At 44.2% G+C, this 26,959-nt stretch overlaps 2 protein-coding genes across 6 annotated transcripts in view; one reads left to right on the top strand and one right to left on the bottom strand.

The window, feature by feature from the left end:
• Window positions 1-17,849, bottom strand: part of LOC106566812 (rho guanine nucleotide exchange factor 10-like protein) — a 31,031-nt gene extending 13,182 nt beyond the window's left edge. The window contains exons 1-10 of one of the 4 annotated variants that reach the window (XM_045693103.2): window positions 17,347-17,849; window positions 12,311-12,374; window positions 8,399-8,686; window positions 8,202-8,229; window positions 7,481-7,545; window positions 7,180-7,248; window positions 4,777-5,076; window positions 4,548-4,687; window positions 990-1,070; window positions 518-626 (exon numbers count right to left, since the gene is read on the bottom strand). In XM_045693103.2, the coding sequence (XP_045549059.2) occupies window positions 518-626; window positions 990-1,070; window positions 4,548-4,687; window positions 4,777-5,076; window positions 7,180-7,248; window positions 7,481-7,545; window positions 8,202-8,229; window positions 8,399-8,686; window positions 12,311-12,347 (1,117 nt within the window). In that variant the 5' untranslated portion in view covers window positions 12,348-12,374; window positions 17,347-17,849. The remainder of the gene's footprint in view (window positions 1-517; window positions 627-989; window positions 1,071-4,547; window positions 4,688-4,776; window positions 5,077-7,179; window positions 7,249-7,480; window positions 7,546-8,201; window positions 8,230-8,398; window positions 8,687-12,310; window positions 12,375-17,346) is intronic. The other 3 variants (XM_014135230.3, XM_045693106.2, XM_045693105.2) reach the window with 3 other exon arrangements.
• Window positions 17,850-19,100: 1,251 nt separating this feature from the next.
• Window positions 19,101-26,624, top strand: rcc2 (regulator of chromosome condensation 2). Of its 2 annotated transcripts, none has more exons than XM_014135227.3 (11): window positions 19,101-19,265; window positions 20,411-20,631; window positions 20,827-20,920; window positions 21,090-21,233; window positions 22,529-22,749; window positions 22,867-22,981; window positions 23,148-23,314; window positions 24,394-24,574; window positions 24,863-25,041; window positions 25,202-25,279; window positions 25,377-26,624. In XM_014135227.3, the coding sequence occupies exons 2-11, from the start codon at window positions 20,425-20,427 to the stop codon at window positions 25,479-25,481; spliced, it is 1,491 nt and encodes a 496-aa protein (XP_013990702.3). In that variant the 5' UTR covers window positions 19,101-19,265; window positions 20,411-20,424; the 3' UTR covers window positions 25,482-26,624. The 2 variants fall into 2 exon arrangements, with proteins under 2 accessions (XP_013990702.3, XP_013990703.3); XM_014135228.3 differs by lacking the exon at window positions 19,101-19,265 and adding an exon at window positions 19,381-19,597.
• Window positions 26,625-26,959: the final 335 nt, after the last annotated feature.

Genomic DNA, 26,959 nt, shown 5'->3' with positions numbered 1-26,959 from the left:
TTAAACTCATTTGCCTGTCTACCAATACTGCTCTGTTCTCACATGGCCTGAGGATATAGTGTAACCCCACGCCAGCCCAGGGTCCTATTCATTAGGGAATGCAAATGTTTTGCAATAGAAAACATAAAATATGTGTTTCTTCTTGAACATGTCAAGGTATGTTTCAATCCGTGTTCTACCATTTGGTGCCCAATGAATACGACCCAGCCCTCGCCTTGTGTCCTTGTCTGTGGTTGTCTGACACCTTGATGATGGAATTGACAGCCCAGTGCCTACCACAGCCATCTCAAGAACCTAATGAGTGACATGTTAAATCTCTGATAAACTTCTTTGATAACTGGGACATTTCACTTTTACATTTGTTTAACTTACCAGCATTTACTAGTGATATTGACAACAACAATGATGCTAAAAACCATGACAATGTATGAGCTGTCACAACTGACATCAATCAACCAATACATAGTGTATTTAAAAAGAAGAAGCTGGTAATAATAATAATAATAATAATGCTTACCCGTGGTTTCTTTTTTCTGCAGGAAAGAGACTTTACGCATCATAGCTAACTTTGTCTTTTCCAGTCCGTCCTTGGTGCCATTTCTCGCTGCTTTCATCAGCATCTGGACCTGAAAGAGAAGTGAAGGGGAAAGTAGAGAGAGCGAGAGACAGGGTGAGAGAATAATGCTCTGTAAATATGTGAGAAAAGAGAGGAGACACCGCAGAGCTATGCTTCCCCTTTAAAGAGACCACATCAACCATCCTTTGACCAGAACTAGGCTAGTCGGAGGCTGTGTCCAAAAAGTTTTACATTGTCTCCTATCCCTTTTGACCACTTGATATCCAAACTATCCAGATAACAATTATAGACTAGTCTTTTCACTTACCAGCAGTCAAGGCAGGTAAGATAAGGTAAAGGAGCCATTTAAGAGAAATGAAACAGTCGCAGTCATACAGTATTTTTACTGTACTCTACAACAATGATGCAGTACCTTGAAGTCACAGCTGCGCATGGCCAGATCCTGCTTTGTCTTGGCACAGCGCTCTTTCAGCCGCCACATGTCCTGAGAAAGCTAAAGTTCATCGCCATGCCAATGCCCCAACCCCACAAGCAAGGTGGAAGGACAGGACACCAGATCAGGTGAGCGGACAGAAGGGTTGAGGGAAAAAGAGAGAGAAAAGAGAAGGATAGTCAAGGCAAAAGCAAGAGAGGCAACCGGTGAAATCACAAGATGTGAAAAGGGTTGACAAAATGATGTCAATTGAAGGTAGAACAATGATTGGTTTCAGAAAGTACAGAGAAGCTTAAATATCTTGTCATTCTCCTTAGTCATTATAAAAATACATTGGTTCTATTTGTTGAATAGTCTTTCATTCAGCAAGCAAAGACAAGACACTTTTGTTGCCTTCCCTTAAAAAAAGAGACCATTTCCCCTTGCTCCTAACCCACACAAAATATCATTTCAAATCTCCAGTGAAACCTATTTTTTTTTTAATGTTGAAAAACCTTGTGATAAAAAAAAAAAACATATAAGCATATCAACAATACCTCATATTATAAGAACCGTACTCCTGCCTCTTCAGAAAAACAGATCTTAAATCAGCACAGATTCAGGGAAGAAAGAAACTTAAGCAGCAGCAGTGGGAGGAGCAATAGTAAGTGGATGGACAGGGAATATCCAGAGAGGAAGAAGAGGAACCAAGAGAGACTGCTGACAAAGCCACTAACTACTGAACACACGTGTATCACTTCCTCATCCAGCGGGCAAGGCAGTGCATTTAAACCAGCTGTGTACAGTTCCTCCTCAGTATATAAACACTCATTCACTACATTACCAAAAGTATGCTGGGGTCACACCATGAGAGGGCACTGGACAACACCACACACACCCAACAAACTAACTAAACTACACCATGTTGTTCCACATGTATTGTTGTCTATAGGTATATACTGTAAGTATACTCTAGGGTCCCCCAACTGGTGGCCCGTGGGTGATTTTATTTTGCCCCACAAGCAAAAACGTAAATTGTTGCACATAAGACTATAAAAACACAAGCAATTCAGCTCCAAGTGATTTTAATTTGGGAAATCTGTTCCAAAGTATTCCCATGCGTAATAGAGATACACTACATGACCAAAAGTATGTGGACACCTGCTTGTCAAACATCTCAATCCAAAATTATGGCCATTAATATGGAGTTGGTCCCCCTTTGCTGCTATAACAGCCTCCACTCTTATGGGAAGGCTTTCCACTAGATGTTGGAACATTGGAAGCAAGTCCCCGCAGCATTCAGCCACAAGAGCGTTAGTGAGGTCGGGCACTGATCTTGAGCGATTAGGCCTGGCTCGCAGTCGGCGTTCCAATTCATCGCAAAAGTGTTCGATGGGATTGAGGTCAGGGCTCTGTGAAGGCCAGTGAAGTTCTTCCACACCGATCTAGACAAACCATTTTTGTATGGACTTCGCTTTGTGTACAGGGCATTGTCATACTGAAACAGGAAAGGGCCTTCCCAAAACTTTTGCCACAAAGTTGGAAGCACAGAATCGTCTAGAATGTCATTGTATGCTGTAGCATTAAGATTTCACCTTCACTGGAACTAAGGGGCCTAGCCCGAACCATGAAAAACAGCCCCAGACCATTATTCCTCCTCCACCAAACTTTACAGTTGGAACTATGCATTTGGGCAGGTAGCGTTCTCTTGGCATCCGCCAAACCCAGATTGACAGATGGTGAAGCGTGATTCATCACTCCAGAGAACGAGTTTCCACTGCTCCAGAGTCCAATGGCAGTGAGCTTTACACCACTCCAGCCAACACTTCGCATTGCGCATGGTGATCTTAGGCTTGTGTGCGGCTGCTCAACCATGGAAACCCATTTCCCAGAGGCAGTTTGGAACTCGGTAGTGAGTGTTGCAACCGAAGACAGACAATTTTTACACACTGCGCGCTTCAGCGGTCCCGTTCTGTGAGCTTGTGTGACCTACCACTTCGTGGCTGAGCCGCTGTTGCTCCTAGACATTTCCACCTCACAATAAGAGCACTTACAGTTGACCGGGGTAGCTCTAGCAGAGCAGAAATTTGACAAACTGTCTTGTTGGAAAGGTGGCATCCTATGAAAGCCACATTGAAAGTCACTGAGCTCTTCAGTAAGGCCATTCTACTGCCAATGTTTCCCTATGGAGATTGCATGACTCTGTGCTCGATTTTGTACACCTGTCAGCAAATAGCCGAATCCACTAATTTAAAGGGGTGTCTGTCCACATACCTTTGCGCATGTGTGTATTTTGTACCTTTATTTTACTAGGCAAGTCAGTTAAGAACAAATTCTTATTTTCAATGACGGCCTAGTAACAGTGGGCCTTGTTCTGGGGCAGAACAACAGATTTTACCTTGTCAGCTCGGGGATTCGATCTTGCAACCTTTTGGTTACTAGTCCAACGCTCTAACCACTAAGCTACCTGCCGCCCCATATAGTGTACCTTTGTATAGTCACTTGTTGGACGCATTTGCAGTTTGTTTCGATTGTGTTTCAGATTAGTTTGTGCCCAATAGAAATTAAATGGTAAATAATGCATTGTGTAAATAAGAATAGAATATGTTTGTAAACATTTCTACATTAATGTGGATGCTACCATGATTACTAACTGTCCTGAATGAATCGTGAATAATGATGAGTGAGAAAGTTAGATGCACAAATATCATATCCCCAAAAAATGCTAACCTCCCCTGTTATTGTAATGGTGAGAGGTTAGCATGTCTTGGGGGTATGATATAAAATGCTAACCTCCCCTGTTATAGTAATGGTGAGAGGTTAGCATGTCTTGATGGTATGATATAAAATGATAACCTCCTCCGTTATTGAAATGGTGAGAGGTTAGCATGTCTTGGGGGTATGATATTTGGGCATATTCTATTCTCATTTAACATAAAAGGGACTCCAAAATGACGTAATACATTATTTACCATTATTGTCTATTTGGCACAAAATAATCTTAAACACAACCAAAACAAACAGCAAACGCATCCAACAGTTTGTAGAGTCACAAGCTTGATGTAATCATTGCATGCTAGGAATATGGGACCAAATACTAAACTTTTGACAACATTAATACAAATAAGTGAATTTGTCCCAATATTTTTGGTACCATACATTTAAAAAAAATATATATATATATATAAAAAATTAAATTAAAATACTAAATTAAAATTAAAATCGGTGGACTGTGTACAAAAAATGCTGTAGTTTCTAAACGATTCCCCTGGTATCATTTCAAATCCAAAGCGCTGGAGTACAGAGCCAAAACAACTAAATGTGTCACCGTCCCAACACTTTTGGAGCTCACTGTATGCGAGCCGACATAGTACTGACATCTTGTGGAAAGGACATAGCATCAGACACAATGCCTACTTTGATTCAACAGACATCCTTGGGTGTCATTAAATAATTGTAGCAAGTATTGTATAGTATCAAGGTCTGAGCAACAAATACAACACATAATATAGACATTGCAAAAGCAGCAGAGTGGAGTATACAAGACAGGAGGCTTACCTTACTACTGCTTCGGGCAACAGTGGGTATTTTGGTCTCGCTGTCTGACTGCTCATCATAGCTCTCAAACTCACTGTCGCTCCAACCGTTGTTGGTGCCATGATGGCTTTCTGGCCTCTGGACGTCCTCGTAGATGTCATCTGACACAACAGGGGAGACATTAAATCACACACACAAACATGCATCCATGCATGCATGCACAAACACACCACTGTATCAGAGTCCCCACCTTCCAGAGGAGAGAGGAGGCTCTCACAGGGCACGTCATCATAGATGACCTCTGGACGACTGGTCCTAAAGATTGCCTCTGAACTAGTCATGATGATGTCATCAGGGCTGGTCGAGTTGGTCATGTCATGGCGGTGGGTCGGATCAGTCATGACGTTATCAGGACTGGTGGGGCTGGGTGGGCTGTCTGTGCAGGCCAGACCATCTGGACCTTGCAGGCCCTCCGGACGAGACACATTTTCATTTTCAGGACTTGCTGCATCACCTGGACCTCCTACATTAAGAATAGGGGGAGGTTTCCCTGGAAGAGAGAAGTGCACCATTCCAACCTTAGATAATTGGTTAAAAGGCTCAATTGGGCACTACTACCACTCCCAGGTTTATTTTGCCGTAAACATAGTAAATAGCAAAGTAACCAGACTAAAATGGTGGGTAGTAGGCCAATAGACTACGTTCAATGTTACTACAAGATTACCAAAGCAAGGTCACTAGAAGAGACAGAGCAGAGGCAAGTCAATCTGGTGTACAATCCCACTGGATTTTCCTCTGCAATGGGTATCGTGGGCCACTTTCTGCAGAGTATGCAATCATGGCACATCATCATCAAAGAGGACGTCACATACCAAAGTGAGGCATCTGAGGGAAAGTGTTTATGCTGGCAGGAATCTGCAGGGTGACCGAAGGCAGCTGTATCGCACCGGCATTTCTGCCCGGCAACAAGAGCATTAGAGACAGGAGTCTGAAAATCTCAACCATCCCTACAAGCCTGACTACTGTGGGGCAAATTAGCTATGGCTCTCTCAGCGTTGAGAGAAAGCCTGTTTCCGTGTGGAAAAGTATGCCCTATCGCTGAAGAATAGGATTCATGTCCTGGTCAATAAATACACTCAAATTACAGAGGTGAAGGTGGCTGAATTATAAAGTGACAGATCTCTGGCCCCTGTAAGAAATCCAGTTGTATCTCTAGCTCTACAGTACATGTTTTGTATTTATATTAGGGAGTATTCAGTTTGCCAAGGGGTGTAATATGTTTAATATCCAATGAGGTTTACACAATGCAATGTCTATTTTCTACTAACTTTAACCCACATTTACCTGTATAACTAGGGATATCTAAGAAATAAAAAGCATGACCAAGAAAGACGAATTCCCAATATTTCTAAATGAATTTTGCTAGGCCTGCATTGGGTAGGATTTTGCTACGCTGGGTAGCTGGGTAGGATTGAGGTTGAGGTGATAGTGACTAGGGTTGCAAAATCCCAGGAACTTTCAATAAATTCCCTGGTTTTCCAGAAATCATGGTTGGATGATTCAGGGTATTTTTTGAAAGTTCCCGGAATTTTGCAACCCTGATAGTGACAGGTGGCTTATACTAGAGGAGCTTAGACTGTAGGTCACGTACAGGGTGGCTAAACTAGACTAGTGTTTAATATACCTTTATGCAGTCGCAGAGTGAGCTCTGAGACCACACTGAACCACTCCTTGGCTGAGGTGGCTCCATACGGTGCCTGAACTGAACAAATAATGCACACACTGCTGTGAGGACACACACCACTGAGATCACACATATGTGGAACCCAGATATCTCATATACACACACAACTGAGATCTCTCATAAACATGCGTACGCACACAGAAAGCGGAGAGAGACTCTGCCTATGAGAAAGAGAGACTGCCTATGAGAAAGAGAGACTGCCTATGAGAAAGAGAGACTGCCTATGAGAAAGAGAGACTGCCTATGCAGGGATTTGTAGCCAATCATGTACGATTATACTCAAATAGATGTCTCTGTTTTAGAGTAATGATTACTCTGTACTTGATTAATACAGCCTTGATTTGTCTGCATTTCATTGATAAGCCATCCATTTCCATTGGATCGATAAGGATCTGATTTGTTAAGTGTGATTCTGGGCTGGTGTCCCATGCAGTGCTGTCACATTTTTATTTTTCATTTCACCTTTATTTAACCAGGTAGGCCAGTTGAGAACAAGTTCTCATTTACAACTGCGACCTGGCCAAGATAAAGCAAAGCAGTGCGACAAAAACAACAGAGTTACACAAACAAACATACAGTCAGTAACACAATAGAAAAATCTATGTACAGTGTGTGCAAATGTAGAAGAGTAGAGAGGTAGGCAATAAATGGGCCATAGAGGCAAAATAATTACAATTTAGCATTAACTCTGCAGTGATAGATGTGCAGATGATGTACAAGTAGAGATACTGGGGTGCAAAAGAGCAAGAGGGTGAGTAATAATATGGGGATGAGGTAGTTGGGTGTGCTATTTACAGATTGGCTGTGTACAAGTACAGTGATTGTGCTACTTGTGACTCGGTATGATTGTAAAAGTAGGGAAGTGCACAATGTGTGACACCACAGCCCTGCTGAAAGATGGTCACAGACCTGTCTGAGTGTCTATGTGGGCAGCCTTTTTTAAGATAGGGGTGTAGTAGCACTCATTCATAGATCCTGCTGGAGATGGCATTGACAGAGATAAGGCTAGATATGGGGGCGAACATTACAATGTGTACTGGCTTATGACATTGTGTCACACAAAGTGAAATTACCAGGGAAAGTTATCTCAGACTATAAAACAACAAGGAAAAGTCAGATGTTACTTCTGAGTGTAATCATATTATACAGTACATGTACAGTGGGCCTGGGCCTACAATTTGAACTGAAAGCGTTGAAGAGTGTCCCTTACCTTCATAAATGCTATTTCTTCTCCCAGAACCCTCTGTGTCTCCTGACACTCCCAGCTCAGAGTGGCTGAAACATTAACAAATATGGGCATCAAAACATCTGGGAGTGACACTGCTGGGGAGATGTCATTTTAGCAGTAATTGATGTCACAGACGACAATTAATGTATTCATTTATTTTAATTTTACTAGGCAAGTCAGTTAAGAACAAATTCTTATTTACAATGACGGCCTACCCTGGCCAAACCCTGACACAGACGACGCTGGGCCAATTGTGTGCCGCCCTATGGGACTCCAAATCAAGGCCGGTTGTGATACAGCCTGGAATCAAACCAGGGTCTGTAGTGATGCCTGTAGCACTGAGATGCAGTGCCTTAAACCGCTGCGCCACTCGGGAGCCCCAATACAGTGAACATTGTGGTATATAACATAACATTACAGTGGATATTGTGGTGTACTGTATTACATTGTATAGCTAAGTTGATCAATATGGTTTGTGACATTGAGCAGTAAAAGTGACTAGATTCTCCTCAGAGTTAATGATCTCTAGTAACTTATGAGAACATCTGCTACTGTTTAACTTCTGCTCTCACCCAATTGAAACAAAGTTTGGGAAGAAATTGTGATGATATTACAGATAAGGTGTTTGAATAAATATATGAATGGGTTTCGTCTATACAGTTTAATCATAAGTCATTATAGATATAAAAGGTAAATATCCTACCCCTCAGGAGACCTTCTTCCCACCATCTCTGTGGAAAACAAAACATACACGTTTAGACTAAGTTATTACCTAGGTAAAAACAATGCAGTCAATAGCAGTCTCATTCTACAAGCTTATCTATGATAGTATGGCAGAGCTCACCCAGGCAATTATGAATGAGAGCCAATGGGACCATGACCATGCTGAGACAGACTCACCTGAGCTATTGGAATGAGGGAGTGAGTGCATGCTCTGGTCCTCCTTTCCAGCAGATGGCCATCCATTGAGCCTTGGCTTTACTGTTGGGTCTTGGGCAGAACTAGGGCCCATTGTGTTCCTTTTTGATGCAAGCCCCGCCATCACAGTGGCTTCAAAGCCCTTGGCCATGGCAGAGACAGAGTTGTCTGGTGTCGTACTGCACTCTTCGTCACTGTTGTCAAAGTCAAACTTCATACCTTCCTCTTCCTCATCATCCTCCATCTTAGAGGCCCTGTTGGACATAGGCACTGGAAACATGAGGGGAGAAAGTTAAACAAAATGAGATGTGCTGTTACAAATTACAATTATACAATGCATCTTAAATCATACCGGAGACAACACATTATTTCCAAAACACTGCAGTGATCTCATATGTTGTTAGTGTACTATTGACTACCAGCGCATCTGTTACTGATCAGCCATTTCTCTCAACAAATACTGTAGGTCTAAATTAGGTATTCTCACACTAAGGCAAAGTATTGGGAAGATTGAGGTCTGCAACAGCATTTACAGTATACAGTGCATTCGGAAAGTATTCAGACCCCTTCCCTTTTCCCACATTTTGTTACGTTACAGCCTTAAACTAAGATTGATGAGATAGATTAAATTAATAAAACATCTACACACAATACCCCATAATGACAAAGTGAAAACAGGTTTTTAGAAATTTTTGCAAAACAGAAATACCTTACATAAGTATTCAGACTCTTTGCTATGAGACTCGAAATTGAGCTCAGGTGCATCCTGTTTACATTGATCATCCTTGAGATGTTTCTACAACGTGATTGGAGTCCACCTGGGGTAAATTCAATTGATTGGACAGGATTTGGAAAGGCAAACATCTGTCTATATAAAAGGTCCCACAGTTGACAGTGCATGGTCAGAGCCAAAACCAAGCCGAGAAGTCGAAGGAATTGTGCATAGAGCTCCGAGACAGGATTGTGTCGAGGCACAGATCTGGGGAAGGGTACCAAAAAATGTCTGCAGCATTAAACGTCCCCAAGAACACAGTGGCCTCCATCATTATTAAATGAAAGAAGTTTGGAACCACCAAGACTCTTCAAACAGCTGGCCACCCGGCAAACTAAGCAATCCTGTTGGAAGGTGAACCTTCACCCCAGTCCGAGTTCCTTAGCACTCTGGAACAGGTTGTCATAAAGGACCTCTGTTCCTCATGGTCTGAGAGTCCTTTAGGTGCAAACTCCAAGCGGGCTGTCATCTGCCTTTCACTGAGGAGTGGCCACTCTACCATAAAGGCCTCGTTGGTGGAGTGCTGCAGAGATGGTTGTCCTTCTGGAAGGTTCTCCCATCTCCACAGAGGAACTCTGGAGCTCTGTCAGAGTGACCATCAGGTTCTTCATCACCTCCCCGACCAAGTCCCTTCTCCAATGATTGCTCAGTTTGGCCGGGCGGACAGCTCTAGGAAGAGAATTGGTGGTTCCAAACTTCTTCAATTTAAGTATGATAGAGGCCACTGTATTCTTGGGGACCTTCAATGCTGCAGAAATTTTTTGTTACCCTTCCCCAGATTTGTGCCTCAACACAATCCTGTCTTGGAGCTCTACAGAGAATTTTTTTGACCTCGTGGCTTGGTTTTTGCCCGGACATGCACTGTCACCTGTCTACACAGGTGTGTGCCTTTCCAAATCATGTCCAATCAATTGAATTTACCACAGTTGGACTCCAATCAAGTTGGAGAAACATCAAGGATGATCAATGGAAACAGGATGCACCTGAGCTCAATTTTGAGTCTCATAGCAAAGGGTCTGAATTCTTATGTAAATAAGGTATTTCAGTTTATTTGTAATAAATTTGCAAACATTTCTAAAACATGTTTTTACTTTGTCATTATGAAGTATTGTCTGTAGATTGATGACCAAAAAAATATTGAATCCATTTAAGAATAAGGCTGTAACGTAACAAAATTTGTAAAAGGGGAAACGGTCTGAATACTTTCCGAATGCACTGTAAATGTACTGTAGGTGATTTATATACTGCGTTATATTTTAATGCTGGGTTGGAACAAAAGCCTGTACACCTGGTACTGTAGCTCTCCAGGAACAGGGTAGGTAACTATCACATTAAACACAATGGTCTAGTCCAGCCATACTCAATAGGCAGACTGCGCCAATGCAGTTTGCATCCAGACCCAGAACAGGGTCAAAATGGACCGCAGGTCCCTACCAAAAAAACACCAAAAACATTTCACTTCTTAAGCCTCCCGGCAGTCTTTGTCATTTTATTTTTTAAATCATGTGTTTAATGAAAATAACTCCAAAATATATTTTCATAATTTCCCTGAGCCTCATTTGGTCCTTGAAATGCTCAGTCTGATCGTGTGGGCGTAATGAAACAAATTTGAAGATATTTACGCAGCCCTGATTGGCTGAAAGGATGGCTTAGAGCCCACCCCCTTACGCAGATGAAAAAGTAATTGGTCTATTATAATCAGATCACATTGGGATGTCATGATGTGAGCCAAAAGATCCATCCTACCTCAATTTCAGAGTGTTATTTCGAGGTTGTCCTTGTCCTATCACGCTCTAGCGACTCTTGTGGCGGGCCTGGCGCAATGCATGCTGACACAGTCACCAGGTGTACGGTGTTTCCTCCGACACATTGGTGCGGCTGGCTTCCGGGTTACGCGAGCATTGTGTCAAGAAGCAGTGCGGCTTGGCGGGTCGTGTTTCAAATAGTATTCGAGTACTACTTGTCTAGCCGCTATAGGTCTAGCGGATTATAGGTCACAGTGGTGCCAAGTCTAATAAGGAAAACACGTCGCTGGGCAGGACTAAACCTTAACATATGGGAGCATTTTGTTTTAAGGAGTGTAGCCTATGTCTGGATCTGCCTGTCAGTCAGAATCAAGCAGGAATAACGTCACCTTGCTGACTTGCCTGGGATCAATCAACTTAGACATATAAATCCCAGGACTCTTGGCCCTGTAGATGACAGTGGCTAACTAACACGCCACGCACTGTTATTCTGCTCCATTAAACCTTACCCTGTCGAAAAAAATGATTCAACTTGAACAGGTACATTGATGCTAAGTTGACGTTCATCCTCTTTCATGCCACAAAAAAAATATAGGAGCAATGAACCTGCCTAAAAGAGAAGCATGGGCCTAACAGGGCCTAACATTGCTCTGGCTAGTGCATGTTAACTGCCCATACGCCCATTCTCAGCAGGTGGATTCGTGTAGAGGGTATAAGGCATGAAACATATGGCCCGGGTGGCAGCAGAAGTCCTTCTGACGCAGCATATGGTCAGTAGGCTAAGGCCCCATGCCGGGAGCTCTCACCTTTTCCCCTAGCCCTGAAGGGATTAGGTAGCGCCAGACTGTAGCCTGGAGCCTGTTAGCTGCCTGGATGTTATCTCAGTGAAGTCAATAACAGCACTGCACTCTCTGCCTGGGACAGGTTCCTTGTTTATGTTTGAGTGTACAGATTCCTCAGGTAGCACGTAACACTAGTACTGCTACTGCCGCTGCTATGTCACTGTGTGGCTGCTGACCTAATTTAATGGTAAAACTCACAAGTCAATGTTTGTCTCCACATTGTTACCAAATAGGGTTTGTAAGGAATGCTTCTCAGATGGAACTTCTGCTTGAGGAAGCCCAAATAGATTCACAAATCCTTTATCACACATAGACATACAGTATGTACATTAGTACAGCCTGAACCACCTATCACCCACCTCTGTTACATAGTACTAATTGCTTTGTAAATTGTATATAAATGGGGAGTTGTTACAGAATAATCCCCATAACTCTTGTTTTATTTATGACTGTCTAATAAGATTTTACCTAAATCTCTTCTTTGTAAGGCAGAAATCTACAGCACATACTGATACTGAAGAAAGTAGAAACTCACCTGAGGTTTGAGGGATGGGGGGAGGTAGAGAAGCCATTGGTGTTCTCTGTGGTCACATCAGCCTCTGTAAAAGCAAACCAACCCAATGAATCACTGAGAACATTTTTTAACCTGATAGGATGTGACAAATGTCAATATCAGATTTGCTCCGATATAGATTTGTTAGGCCATTGGACTTTTGGGTCCATTGGATTTTTGGGGCCGTTTCATAATGACCTTTTTGAAAGTCTCAGCATAAAAGTTTGTTTTTCTTTGAAAATATCCATAAATGTTACATCACTGACTTATGGTAACATAGTTTGCCATGGGTAACTATCCAGTAAACAACTCCATGAAAACTTATTGCTGCATTTCATGGTGACGAAACACTGAACAACTCACTCACATGGTTTGTAATAGTTTCGACACTGCACCTCTCTCAACCTCAAACCTACACTTAGAAAGACAGCCTATGTGGAGAATAGACTGACCAGACAGTTTATTAGGTACTGTAATGTCGTGTGTGTAGGTGGCAGGGAAGTCAGTCGAAGGAGAATCGAACTTGGTATAAATGGAGTAGTTTAATAGACTTAACCAAACTCCAAAACCAAAGTTACATAATAAATAAAAGTGGGTACAAGAACCCGTCGCACACCAATACATAATACACGAACAATCTCTGACAAGGACATGATGGGAAACAGAGGGTTAAATACACAACATGTAATTGATGGGATTGGAACCAGGTGTGAAGGAAGACAAGACAAAGCCAATGGAAAATGGATCAGTGATGGCTAGAAGATCGGTGACGTCGACCACCGAACAAGGAGAGGGACCATAGTTTCGCTCCGCCGGGTTGAGCTTCTTAGAGAAGAAGGCACAAGGGCGGAGCGTCGGTGGCGTACCCGAGCGCTGAGAGCACGGCTCCTATCCCAGCTTCGGACGCATCCACCTCCACTATGAACGCCAAAGAGGGATCCGGATGGGCCAGCACGGGAGCCGAGGTAATCAAAGCCCTCAGGTGACTGAAAGCCCTGTCCACCTCAGCTGTCCACTGCAAGCGCACCGGACCCCCCTTCAGCAGTGAAGTAATGGGAGTCGCTACCTGACCAAAACCCCGGATAAACCTCCGGTAGTAGTTGGCAAACCCTAGAAACCGCTGCACTTCCTTTACCGTGGTGGGAGTCGGCCAATTACCCACGGCTGCAATGCGGTCACTCTCCATCTCCACCCCTGACATGGAAATGCAATACCCTAGGAAGAAGACGGACTGTTGGAAAAAGAGGCATTTCTCAGCCTTGACCTACAGGTCATGCTTCAACAGGCGACCAAGCACTTTGCGCACCAGAGACACATGCTCGGCGCATGTAGCGGAGTATATCAGAATGTCATCGATAAACACCACTACACCCTGCCCGTGCAGGTCCCTGAAAATCTTGTCTACAAAAGCTTGGAAGACTGATGGCGCATTCATCAACCCGTACGGCATGACGAGGTACTCATAGTGCCCAGAGGTGGTACTGAAAGCCGTCTTCCACTCATCTCCCTCTCGGATACGCACCAGATTGTAAGCGCTCCTGAGATCTAGTTTGGTGAAGAAGCACGCCCCGTGCATTGACTCTATCGCTGTGGCTATGAGCGGTAGCGGGTAACTATATCTCACCGTGATCTGATTAAGACCCCGGTAGTCAATACACGGACACAGACCTCCCTCCTTCTTCACAAAAAAGAAACCCGAGGAGACGGGTGAAATGGAGGACCGAATGTACCCCTGACGCAGGGATTCAGAGACATATGTTTCCATAGCCTCCGTCTCCGCCTGTGAGAGGGGATACACGTGACTCCTGGGAAGTGCAGCGTCTACCAGGAGATCTATCGCACAATTGCCCCGTCGATGAGGTGGTAATTAAGTTGCCTTCTTTTTAGAGAAGGCGAGAGCCAAATCGGCATATTCGGGGGGAATGCGCACGGTGGAGACCTGGTCTGGACTCTCCACCGTAATAGCACCAACTGAAACCCCTAAACACCTACCTGAGCACTCTTGTGACCACCCTGTGAGAGTCCTCTGTGGCCAAGAAACAGTGGGGTTATGACAAGCTAACCAGGGTAGGCCCAGCACCACGGGAAACGCAGGAGAGTCAATAAGGAATATACAAATTTTCTCTGTGTGACCCCCCTGCGTCACCATACCCAAAGGAGTGGCGACTTCCCTAATTAACCCTGACCCTAATGGTCGACTATCTAAGGCGTGAACGGGGAAATACACATCCACGGGAACAATGGGGGTCCCTAAACTATGAGCTAACGCTCTATCAATGAAATTCCCAGCCGCACAAGAATCTACGAGCGCCTTATGCTGGGAATGCGGGGAAAACTCAGGAAAAGTGACGGACACAAACATATGTGCAACAGAGGACTCTGGGTGAGAATGGTGCCAGCTCACCCGGGGTGACGCCAGAGCGCCCTGCCTGCTGCCTCGCTTCCCAGAGGAACCAACAAGGCAACGACCAGCAGTGTGACCTCCGCGGCCACAGATGGTGCACGAGCGGAAACCCCCTCCGGTCTCCCTGCGCACCGCCCCTCCCAGCTCCATGGGTATAGGAGTGGGGATACGGGAGGATGGAACCACCAGACCCAGATCTGAACGTCCGCGAGTAGCCAGCAGGTTGTCCAGCCGGATGGACAGGTCCACCAGCTGGTCGAACGTGAGGATGGTGTCTCTGCAGGCCAGCTCCCGACGGACGTCCTCGCGCAGACTGCAGTGGTAGTGGTCGATCAGCGCCCTGTTGTTCTATCCCGCGCCGGCAGCTAGGGTCCTAAACTCCAGGGCAAACTCCTGTGCGGAGGAAACCCTGGCAGTAGGCAGAACTCCCGTCGTACTCATGTGGCATGGAGAGACGGATCCCACTGGGTTCAGGCGGGAAAGGGGTGCTCAAGAGAGACCTTGGTTGTGCTGGTGTTTGCGCTGGAAGAAGTCCCTGTCTCTCCCAGCGGTCCATAGTCTGGACAACGCGATCCATGGCGACGCCCAGATGGTAAAGCTTTACCGCATGATCCTGGACGCGCTCCTCCACCTCCATGGCCGGGGTACCTTCTCCTGCTGACTCCATAATTTGGTCAGAGATTCTGTAATGTCGTGTGTGTAGGTGGCAGGGAAGTCAGGCGAAGGAGAATCGAACTTGGTATAAATGGAGTAGTTTAATAGACTTAACAAAACTCCAAAACCAAAGTTACATAATAAATAAAAGTGGGTACAAGAACCCGTCGCGCACCAATACATAATACACGAACATTCCAAACGAACAATCTCTGACAAGGACATGATGGGAAACAGAGGGTTAAATACAACATGTAATTGATGGGATTGGAACCAGGTGTGAAGTAAGACAAGACAAAACCAATGGAAAATGAAAATTGGATCAGTGATGGCAAGAAGATCGGTGACGTCGACCACCAAACACCGCCCGTGTGTTACATTCTTCAGATGTATGTGGCAGATCCAGACATGCAGTAAAGACTTACTTTACTCAACCGTGAGCTGGGCAAGGCAGGCAGAAACTATAAACACGTCACAACACAGGATGACTATCATCTCAGGCATGAAAGATCATAAATGCTCCTCATTAATGATTAACAAATCAAAACGGCTCCCAACTCGGTGGACCTTTTAATTCTAAAGACACACCTACACTGTGGTCAAAGGGCTTCATTCAAAGAACGCTTGTCAAAAAAACAAATGGCTGTAGCTGAATGCAAACATTCTGATAAATGAAGGTGGTAGCAGCGTGCTGTTTGAGGGGGCGTATTGAACTTCTAGCTCTCACACTCCAGGGAGGGTCATTCCTGGCCTGTGTCCCAAATGGAATATCATTCCCTATATAGTGCACTACTTTTGACCAGAGACCATAGGCCCACAAGGGCTATGGTCAAAGTAGTGCACTATATAGGTAATAGGGTGCCATTTGGGAAGCAACTTTGATGAATAATTCACAAGGCTATGGGGAGAAGGACGCCCATAGATGGAGCGGTCTTATGAATAGACCCCAGCGGAGAGAAGCCTCTGATCTACAGTCAGTCTGAGAACAGAGAACAGCGCGTGGATTGTTTGGCTGAAGGGAACCCCAGTCAGTGACTGACTCCATACTCCCACACCCAGGACATTACTCAATCGAAACCTCTATCCCGGTTTCTGGGATGTATGTCGCAAACATCACTGCCCTACTGCAGCAAGAAAGCATGTAAAAACTACTGACATGTGTTGCAGCGGCAACAGTGAAGTTTTAACAGTGCATACATGTGTCTCTTTTAATATCGATATCTATAACTATATTCAACTAGCAGATTAGTTGTGTTGGTATTTAAAGTATTAAGGGTGGTTACTGCATTTAGTCAGGGACAAGAGATTGGACTACTACGCAATAGTCAGTTCTGCTTGATCAAAAATACGAGTCAGACAATACTGTGGGAATGAAAATTAATCTGCATCATTTTATGACCAGCAATTGAGTATTACATTTCAAAATGCACCGCATAACATTGCAACAAAATATGCCCACACATGACATTTCCCAGACTTTACGAGAGCATGTGACAGACCACATGCATCAATAAAGGTAATAGCTGTTCTTATAGCAGGTGCTGCAAACTAAAGTTTACCATGTCAGCCCATCCAAAGACATAAAAATAATATATGAAACTGTTGTACTATATATCATTACACCTAGACTTATCTCCCTAGGTAAGACCACAGGATCTTTTATAATAAGATACTTACACCTCTCTCTCTCCAGCAGTCAAAACGAGTCAACCTCAGGCATTTAAAGACCCTGTGCAGTATTGCAGAATTTGTTATCTACAATCTTTTCAGAATGCACTTCTCCTCAAAATGGGTTGCTCTGTAAGCTTATCAAGTGCACCAGGTCACTCTCCTGAAATCTGGAGGTCACCCCCCAACACATACACCTCCCCATCCTACATAGTCGGATCCAGGGCTTGTTGCAATGTGATGATGCAGAGAAACGGAGTGTAATGGACAGCCAACGACAATGAGATCTCACCTCCTTGTTCTCTGTAAAGATAGACATCAGCCAGCCGAAAGCCTTCCTCATAGCCCAGCCCTTAATCCCAAGGACTCTCCTCTGCACACCCCCAAGTGTTAACAACGAAGCCGGTTTGTCGAGTCTGCACCATCCCTAATACCCTCACTTGACTTGATGACCAAGCCCCTTCCCTTGAAGCTAAATCAAGGGAGGGTTGTAGATGTCCTCTGTACGGTCCACTCTCACACAACAGGGTTAGCCCTGAGCTTCTGGCTGTAACCAAACAAAGGCTGTCACTAGTTGCTGCTCCCACACTAGGATCAGGAAACTCTCCTCTCTCTATGCTTAGTGCTCTCCCTCCCTCTCTCCCCGCAGTGCGTTAACCGGCTCTTGATTGGCTGGTGGGGTGTTGAGCGCATTTATGCCTCCAGTGTAGGGATGTGCCGGTTAACGCACTGCGGGAGAAGAGGGAGGAAAAGGGAGGGAGGTTGAGCGCTAAAGCATAGAGAGAGGAGAGTTTCCTGATCCTAGTGTGGGAGCAGCAACTAGTGACAGCCTTTGTTTGGTTACAGCCAGAAGCTCAGGGCTAACCCTGCTGTGTGAGAGTGGACCGTACAGAGTTCATCTACAACCCTCCCTGGAGAGCAATGGTTGAGTTCGTTTTGCATGGCCCGGTGCCCCACGTGAGTGGAGATTTTTCTTAAGGACCAATGGAATTGTCTAAAATGAGCAAACCCCGCCTACCCGGGGCATGTACATGTACAAATTACCTAAACTAACCTGTACCCCAGCACATTGACTCGGTACCGGTACCAACTTGTATATAGCCTCTTTATTGTTATTTTATTGTGTTACTTTTTATTATTTTTTACTTTAGTTTATTTAGTAAACATTTTCTTAACTCTTTCTTGAACTGCATGGTTGGTTAAGGGCTTGTAAAATAAGCATTTCACGGTAAGGTCTACACCTGTTGTATTCGGGTATGTGACAAATACAATTTGATTCGACTTGAAAACAAACTCGACCATTGTCAGATGTCACCTATAGGCCTCTACTAAGTTACACAGGCACAATGTATTAACTCATTATACTGTTGTCACTAAACTTACCCTATTATAAAAATCTAAGGTTGTATTGCCTTATTTTTTTAAAACATTGTCTACAATGTATAGCTCCAAATATGTTTCAAAAGATCATGCCAGCTCATGGACTTTCAGTCCTTCTGAATTTCAGTGGTTACATTTCCCAAACCCCATCCCTAAATTTACCAAACAAAGTGGCAGGGTCAGGCTGTTGAAATGAACAGTTAAAAAGTATGTAATTCACTGACATTGAGCAATTAGCTCTGGCAAAGAATTGTTTTAACTAAGTCCCCTTTTATCTGTGGCTCTATCTTATATAGAGGGCTCCCGAGTGGCGAAGCGGTCTAAGGCACTATCTCAGGGTAAGAGGCGTCACTACAGTCCCTGGTTCGCATCCAGGCTGTATCACATCCGGCCGTGATTGGGAGTCCCATAGGGCAGTCCACAATTGGCCCAGCGTCGTCTGTGTTTTCCCGGGGTAGGTCGTCATTATAAATAAGAATGTGTTGGGCCTGGCACTGACTTGCCTAGTTAAATAAAGATTACATTTAAAATAAAATAAATAAAATAAAAATATATATATACAATTTGCATTTGTAAAACATGTTACCCTCATGAATGGTATTCACACCCCCACCACAAGAGGGCGACATAATGCTTTTGTAGCTTAATGGGTTGTAGTTTTCTTTACATTTTCTAAGTCCCATGTGTTTTGTAGTACCGGCCGGTATGTCACGTCTCCGCACATATTTACATTTTAACAAAGAAGACAGACGAAAAGGAGGGAGGACTCATAACGATAAAAGACCATCAATCAAAAAGACCTATAGGCCAGACATCCACAACGAATCCCAGGTAAGCATTGAAACATATAGCTAGCTATATTTTACAACTTTAATCACATGCAGCAGCTAATATACAAAAGGGGAAGTTGTAAGTATTTCACAAGTTATGGCTTTTTGCATTATCCGACTAACTAGCTAATTTAACCAATGTAAGGCAGTACCCACGTGGTTTCATAGAGTCGGAGACTGCATATTCTATTGTTTAAAATCAATAAAAAAACCGTGGAAGACGGACAGATGCACGACAGCCGCAGAATTAGGAAATCCCTCTGCAAGCTTGTTAATTACAGTAACGTTTGTCACCGAATTAACGGTAGAAGGAAGATTATCTGAAGCCAAAAGGTTTAGCTAAATTTTCTTCTCACCTTCAACTTTTACAGTTGGGGGGAAATAAAGTATTTTAATCGGGTGTATTGTAACTAGTTTGCTAATGTTACCCAATGTTTGTCTTTGTTTAGAAATCGATTGCTAGATTACGCTAGCTAGCTACTTAGCTAGCACAGTTGGCTAACTAATTTAGTTAGCTAATTTATTTAACAAAGTCCAGTAAACCTTCATTGTGTGGCTATTCGTCATTTCCCGTAGCTAACTGACGTTAGCTAATTGTATGTTTGCTAACAGGCCATTTTTTTTTTGTGGAGTAACTATCTAGTAGCCACTGATTATGCTAGCACGTAGACAACAAAGAAATGCGGACAAGAATGCTAGCTAACCCGCTAGCCGCTATGGCTAATCTTTGCTAGCATAGGTGGCTTTGACTTGTATACTTGAACTTAGTTTACGTTTCATTGACAAGCCATTTATGCTTAGTTTTCTTTGACTGTTTGTTTACATGTCTTCCTCAAGTTCAAACGCATTGCAAATTGCTATGTTATCAGTTCGGCGTAGAAAGTTTGGTTTCGGTATTGATTTTTTTATTTTTTATATTTAACTAGGAAAGTCGGTTAACACTTATTTTCAATGACTGCCTAGGAACGGTGGGTTAACTGCCTTGTTCAAGGGCAGAACGACAGATTTGTACCTTGTCAGCTCGGGGATTCGATCTTGCAAACTTTCGGTTACTGGCCCAATGCTTTAACCACTAGGCTACCTGCCACCCCATTGATATCACAATGCATGTCTGTTTTTGGTTTTCCCGCACACTTTCCCCCCTAGATACCTTTACAAACATGCCACGCAAGAAGGTAACTGAAGTCTCTGGAAATGGTGGGATCAAGAGGAAGAGGGCAGGAGGCAAAAAGAAGGAAAGGGAGTTCAGCAGTGATGATGAATTTGATGATTTTGAAGAGCAGGAGAACACAAAAAAACCTGGCAAGCCTGCTGCAAAGTCAGGCCTTCAACCAGTCACTGTGCCTGACGACATCAAAGAAAAAATAGTAAGTGTCCTGACCTGTGTGTTAAAATCTAATTGTTCAGATCACCAAAAGAGGGGTTTGTGACGTGACTATAGAATTGTGGTTAACATGACTAGATATGTTATTAGTCAAATGAATAAGAGTGCTTATGCAGGGTATATTAGGAAAAAAAAGAGCCACTGATCTAAAACACTGATCTGCCTGTCTTTTTCGTAGAAACTTGACTTACCTAAAGTCAAAGGTCAACTGCTCATTTTCGGAGCTACCAACTGGGATCTCATTGGAAGGAAAGAGGTTCCAAAAGCACAAGGTATAACCCTGCCAAGTCCTGTAATGAAAACATTGCGTAATGCACGGCTCCAGACTCAAAGCTGTCCCTCAATAGCACTGGTGCTACCTACTTTAGAAGTTTTTGTTAAAGCAACCATCCTAATTGACTGCAGTATTGAAGTCAGTTTCGTGTGTGTGTGGTCTCGCAGCGGCCTTCAGGAACCTAGGCCAGAACCTGTGGGGTCCTCACCGTTACGGCTGCCTGAATGACGTGCAGGTCAGCAGTGTGGTGTCTGGGCCCTGTGCTGCCCACAGCCTCCTCATCACCACAGAGGGCAAGCTCTGGAGCTGGGGTAGGAATGCTGTACTGTAATAGATTGTGGTTTATATACAGTGCTTTGGGAAAGTATTCAGACCCCTTGACTTTTCACATTTTGTTACAGCCTTTTATAAAATGGTTAATTGTTTTTCAACCTACACACAATAATGGCAAAGCAAAAATGTGTTTAGAATTGTTTAAATTTATTACAAATAAAAAGATTACATTTGCATATGTATTCAGACCCTTTACTCTGTACTTTGTTGAAGGACCTTTGGCAGCGATTACGGGCTATAAGCCTGGCACATATGTATTTGGGGAGTTTCTCCCATTCTCTGCAGATCCTTTCAAGCTCTGTCAGGTTGGATGGGGAGTGTCGCTGCACAGCTATTTTCAGGTCTCTCCAGAGATGTTCGATCGGGTTCAAGTCCGGGCTCTGGCTGAGCCACTCCTGCATTGTCTTGGTCTCATGGTCTGAGTCTTTAGGTGCCTTTTGGCAAACTCCAAGCGGGCTGTCATGGGCCTTTTTACTGAGTAGTGGCTTCCGTCTGGCCACTTTACCATAAAGGCCAGATTGGTTGACTGATGCAGAGATGGTTGTCCTTCTGGAAGGTTCTCCCATCTCCACAGAGGAACTCCGGAGCTCTGTCAGTGACCATCGGGTTCTTGGTCATCTCCCTGACTAAGACCCTTCTCCCTCGATTGTTCAGTTTGGCTGGGCGGCCAGCTCTAGGAAGAGTCTTGGTGGTTCCAAACTTATTTTTAATTAAGAATGATTGAGGCCACTGTGTTCTTGGGGACCTTCAATGCTGAAGAAATGTTTTGGTACCCTTCCTCAGATCTGTATCTTGACACATTGCTGTCTCGCAGCTCTACAGACAATTCCTTCAACCTAATGGCTTGGTTTTTATTCTGATGTGCACTGTCAACTGTGGGACCTTATATAGACAGGTGTGTCTTTTCAAATCATGTCCAATCAATTGAATTTACCACAGGTGGACCACAATCATGTTGTAGAAATGTCTCAAGGATGATCAATGGAAACAGGATACACCTGAGCTCAATTTCAACTCTCAAAGTAAAGGGTCTGAATACTTGTGTAAATAGGTATTTCTGTTTTATTTTTAATACATTTGCAAACATTTCTAGTCCTGTTTTCGCTTTGTCATTGTGGAGTATTGTGTAAAGATGTAATGTAGTCCATGTTAGAATAAGGCTGTAAATGTGGAAGAAGTCAAAGGGTCTGAATGCACTGTATCTCAGATGTAATCATTCTAGCTGGTTTGAGTCCAGGAGGAAGGGTGCATGTTGACCTCCTGCCTCTGTTAGGTCGAAATGAAAAGGGTCAGCTGGGTCACGGGGACACTAAGCGCCTGGAGGCCCCAAAGCTGATTGAGGCCCTCGCAGATGAGGTGGTGGTGGCTGCAGCCTGTGGACGCAACCACACCCTGGCATTGACTGAGGGTGGCACAGCCTACTCGTTTGGCGAGAACAAACTGGGTCAGCTGGGCCAGGGCAACCAAACTGATGCAGTCCTCAGTCCAGCCCTGGTAAGCAACATAAACCTCCCTATTCATCTGCCTCATTATTGTTGCTGCTTTATTATAGGTCTAATATGACCACTTAATGAGCCTGTGCTTATTGAAGCTTCTCCTTGCCCCTCTCAGATCCAGTACAACGGGCAGCCCTTGGTCAAGGTGGCGTGTGGGGCAGAGTTCAGCATGGTGGTGGACTGCAAAGGGAACCTTTACTCGTTCGGATGCCCAGAGTATGGCCAGCTAGGTATGGTTTTAACTAACTAGTAGTACTGGGCAGATATACAAAAACATTTTTTTTCACCAAAGTTGCTCTTTGAGGAGGAAAATGGCAGCACAGTGACCCAGTCAAAATTTCTTCCAAATCAAACACTGACGTAGCACTAATTTTTACCTTTTGTTTTGGGTCACAGGACACAACTCTGATGGAAAGTTCATTGCCCGTGCCCAGCGCATTGAGTTTGACTGTGAGACCATTGCACGTCGCGTGACCATCTTCATCGAGAAGAGTAAGGATGGCCAGGTGACGCCCGTACCCAACGTGGTGGTCCGAGATGTCGCCTGCGGAGGCAATCACACGGTGAGGAGAGAAAAGACCAGGTCCTGTATTCATTGTCTTAGAGAAGAAATGCTGAGGGCCTCCCGAGTGGTGCAGCAGTCTAAGGCATTGCAGTGCTTTAAGCATCACTACAGATCCGGGTTCGATCACAGGCTGTGTCACAGCCGGCCGTGACCAGGAGACACGTTTGGCTCAGTGTCGTCCGGGTTGGTTGGTGGGGGGGGGGGGTGGCCAGCTGGAATTTTTCTCCCATTGTGCTATAGCGACTCCTTGTTGCGGGCTGGGTGCCTGCAAGCTGACTTCGGTCACCAGCTGGACTGTGTTTCCTCCGACACATTGGTGCAGCTGGCTTCCTGGTTAAGCGAGCAGTGTGTCAAGAAGCAGAGCGGCTTGGCATGGTCGTGTTTCGGAGGACTCATGGCTCTCGACCTTCGCATCTCCCGAGTCCGTAGGGGGGTAGTTGCAGCGATGGGACAATTGGGTACAGTGGAAAAAAAGTTTGGCCTTTAGGATTAGAATGAATAAGGTTACATGTACAGGGAGGACCATGGTTCTAGATCAGCACTCCTACTTTGAGACACTATGAATACAGGCTTTGATCCCTACTGCCACAATTATCCCCATCAGACAGAAATGTGCGTTTAACCAAAATGTTGATTTACATTAGTTGTCACCCCCTACCATTTACATTTGTCATTTAGCAGATGCTCTTATCCATAGCGACTTATAGTAGTGAGTGCATCCATTTTCTTACTGGTCCCCTGTGAGAATGGAACCCACAACCCTGATCTTGCAAGTGCCATGCTCTACCAACTGAGCCTACTCTCAGCTTTTGCATAATTGCTGAATGTAGAGCGTTCCCTTCATATTTAATGAACCTGTACATGGAGACCTTTGCATTCTGATCCTTAAATCTGGGTCCAAAAAGGAGCTGAGCTGGTCTGAACATTTGGTACCAGCCTGCATTGAAAGCGATAGTCTACTCAATGTGTTTTCACTTTCAATGGCTGTAGTTAATTCACAAATACTTTTTTTTTTTTTTTCTACCACGTTTTGTTTGCACGAGGCTAACTGGGTCAGTGTGTAAACTTTGTGTCCAGCTGATATTGGATTCCCAGAAGCGGGTGTTTTCCTGGGGCTTTGGTGGCTATGGGCGGCTGGGTCACACAGAGCAGAAGGACGAGATGGTGCCCAGACTGGTGAAGCTCTTTGACTTCCCCGGGCGCGGGGCATCCCAAATCTACACTGGCTACCAGTGCTCCTTCGCTGTCAATGAAATGGGTATGGGACACAATGCTTAACTCCTTTGAATGTTGAGCAATGAATAGATTAATTATTTTTACCCCTATTCTCAATATAATACCACTATACCCATAATACTGTTACTTCCCTAAGTACCTGATGTATATTGTAGTGATTTCAAAGGGTACACCAACCAGGATTTGAACCTAGGATTTGAACCTAGCATCTGTCAGTCTAACGCCTTAGCCATTACGCGATTTGGAAACTCTTGACCAGGATGCTGGTGTTTTTAATAAGGAAGCTACGCTATTAACCTTTCGTGTGCAGGGGGGCTGTTTTTCTGGGGGGTCACAAATACCTCGCGGGAGTCTACCATGTACCCCAAGGCCGTGCAGGACCTGTGTGGCTGGAAGGTCCGCAGTCTGGCCTGCGGGAAAAGCAGTATTGTTATCGCTGCAGACGACAGCACCATCAGTTGGGGACCCTCCCCTACCTTTGGGGAGCTGGTAAGACATGATATTTAACTGTATGTATAAAGCACATTTCTCACACCCAAGGTGCTATACACCATTATAGAAACATACCAAGGTGCTGGTGTGCTCATAAAAGACTGCTGAATTGGCGCACGTGTTCCAGGTTCTCCACCCATTATGATGTTTGTTACAGGGTTACGGTGACAACAAGGCCAAGTCCTCCACTACTGCTCAGGAGGTTAAGAGCCTGGATGGAGTTTATGCTGAACAGGTACGGACTGAATAAACACAATGATGCATTCTGTAGATGGGAACTGCATTTGTGTGTTCACTAGTTTGGGCCCATTCTCACTGTGGTGTCGTTGCAGGTGGTGATGGGATATGCACACTCCCTGGTCATCGCCAGACAGGACACTCCACAGGAACAAGAGAAGCTCAAGAAGCTGCCAGAGTACAACCCACGCACACTCTAATATGGTATCCTCCAGCCACCTCTCACTGTTTTTTGTTTTTTTGCTTTCACTTGAGAGGCCCTCTAGGTCAACTGTAAGTCATGATGGGAGGGTGGGCTCTCACGAGTATGTATGTATGCATACGCCTTGAAAAACAAGTCGGGCCTACATAGATTCTGAGGTTAATTCAGAGAGAATGCGCTGCAAAAACTGAAACAAATCCACTCTGGACAGAATTTGCCCTGTCCTCACAACACTCGTCAGACATCTACAGCTGGAGAGAGGATCTCTACCACTCATCTCCAAACACATTCTTCCACTTGGAGTTCTACTCATACTCCTCCTGCATTCCCCATGCAAGTCCACTGAAGCATTCTCTATTTTCATGTTGTCTCTTTTTATTCTTCAGTTGTGAACTGATCAATGCCCTCGTCTCCCTCACAATAATGGGTGCTACATCAAAGTCCTCTTTGGGCTGGTTTTAATTTCCAAGTGAGGGATCAATTCAAGACCAACACTCCATATCTGTGCCTTTTGAAACAGTCTTTCGGGGTATGGAATGAATGCATTTGTTATTTGTTCCCAAAGACCAATAGCAAAATGTAGTTTAAACTTTGTTCTTGAAGTCCATGGCAGTGTTACTGTTTGTCTGGTTGATCGGTGTGCACTGTCAGAGCATAATCAGGATCTGAGATGTGCCACCAAGTCGATGCTCTCCAGCCATTGACTTCTGTTACATTCCTTGGTTTTATGTCTCTTCATTTGTATGACTAAATGTTGAGGATGCGTAACTGTCCCTCAAAGGCCAGTGTCTGCTTGTTGTCATTCTTGCCTTTTTTTTCAGTGACTTTTTTTTGTTTTTTTGCCTGGGAAACTAGGTGTGGTCACTGTGCACTCTTGGCAATGAAAACCAGCAGAAATGTGGATTGTGAGGACTTGAGTCTTACGCCTGTTTGTTTTAGTGCAGATGGTCAACAAAGTGTGTGTGCAATGAGTGGATATCCTGGTTTTAAATCAAGATGGGTTTTCTTTTCATTTGTTAGTCTACCTGTATTGCAACAAATTGTTTCCGTGGTGTTTTTGTCTGGGTCAGAAGACCCTCATCCCGTTCAAAATTTTGAAACTTTTTCATGGAAATGGTAATAAAGGTTTATGTAAATTGGGTGATTTTTCTTTAGTCTGTTTTCTTGCCTCCTACCCCCACCACTTCAAGTGGGCAGGGAATGCTAGCTATTGCTAGTCTCAGTAAATCTTGTCATCACTACATTTGATAACCAATCAGCCACTGTATTTTGCAGTTGCTAGTAGGTGGGCCAGTTTTGAACATACTGATGTCCACTACTTTATTTGGTGCCACACTTCTAATTCATCTTACCAGGCCTTGTCTTCCATCAGCACATTTATTAATGAACATATCACACCTTACACAGGTTCCGAGTTGACTAAGACTTAAGATTCATGATGTACAGGTAACTACCGAAATAATGGAAACTTGAGTA

This window comes from Salmo salar, chromosome 13 (assembly GCF_965601325.2).
Source record: "Salmo salar chromosome 13, fSalSal1, whole genome shotgun sequence".
NCBI lineage: Eukaryota > Metazoa > Chordata > Actinopteri > Salmoniformes > Salmonidae > Salmo > Salmo salar.
The sequence above is the reverse complement of the archived record's forward strand: the minus strand, read 5'-3'. Positions and strand labels throughout refer to the sequence as shown.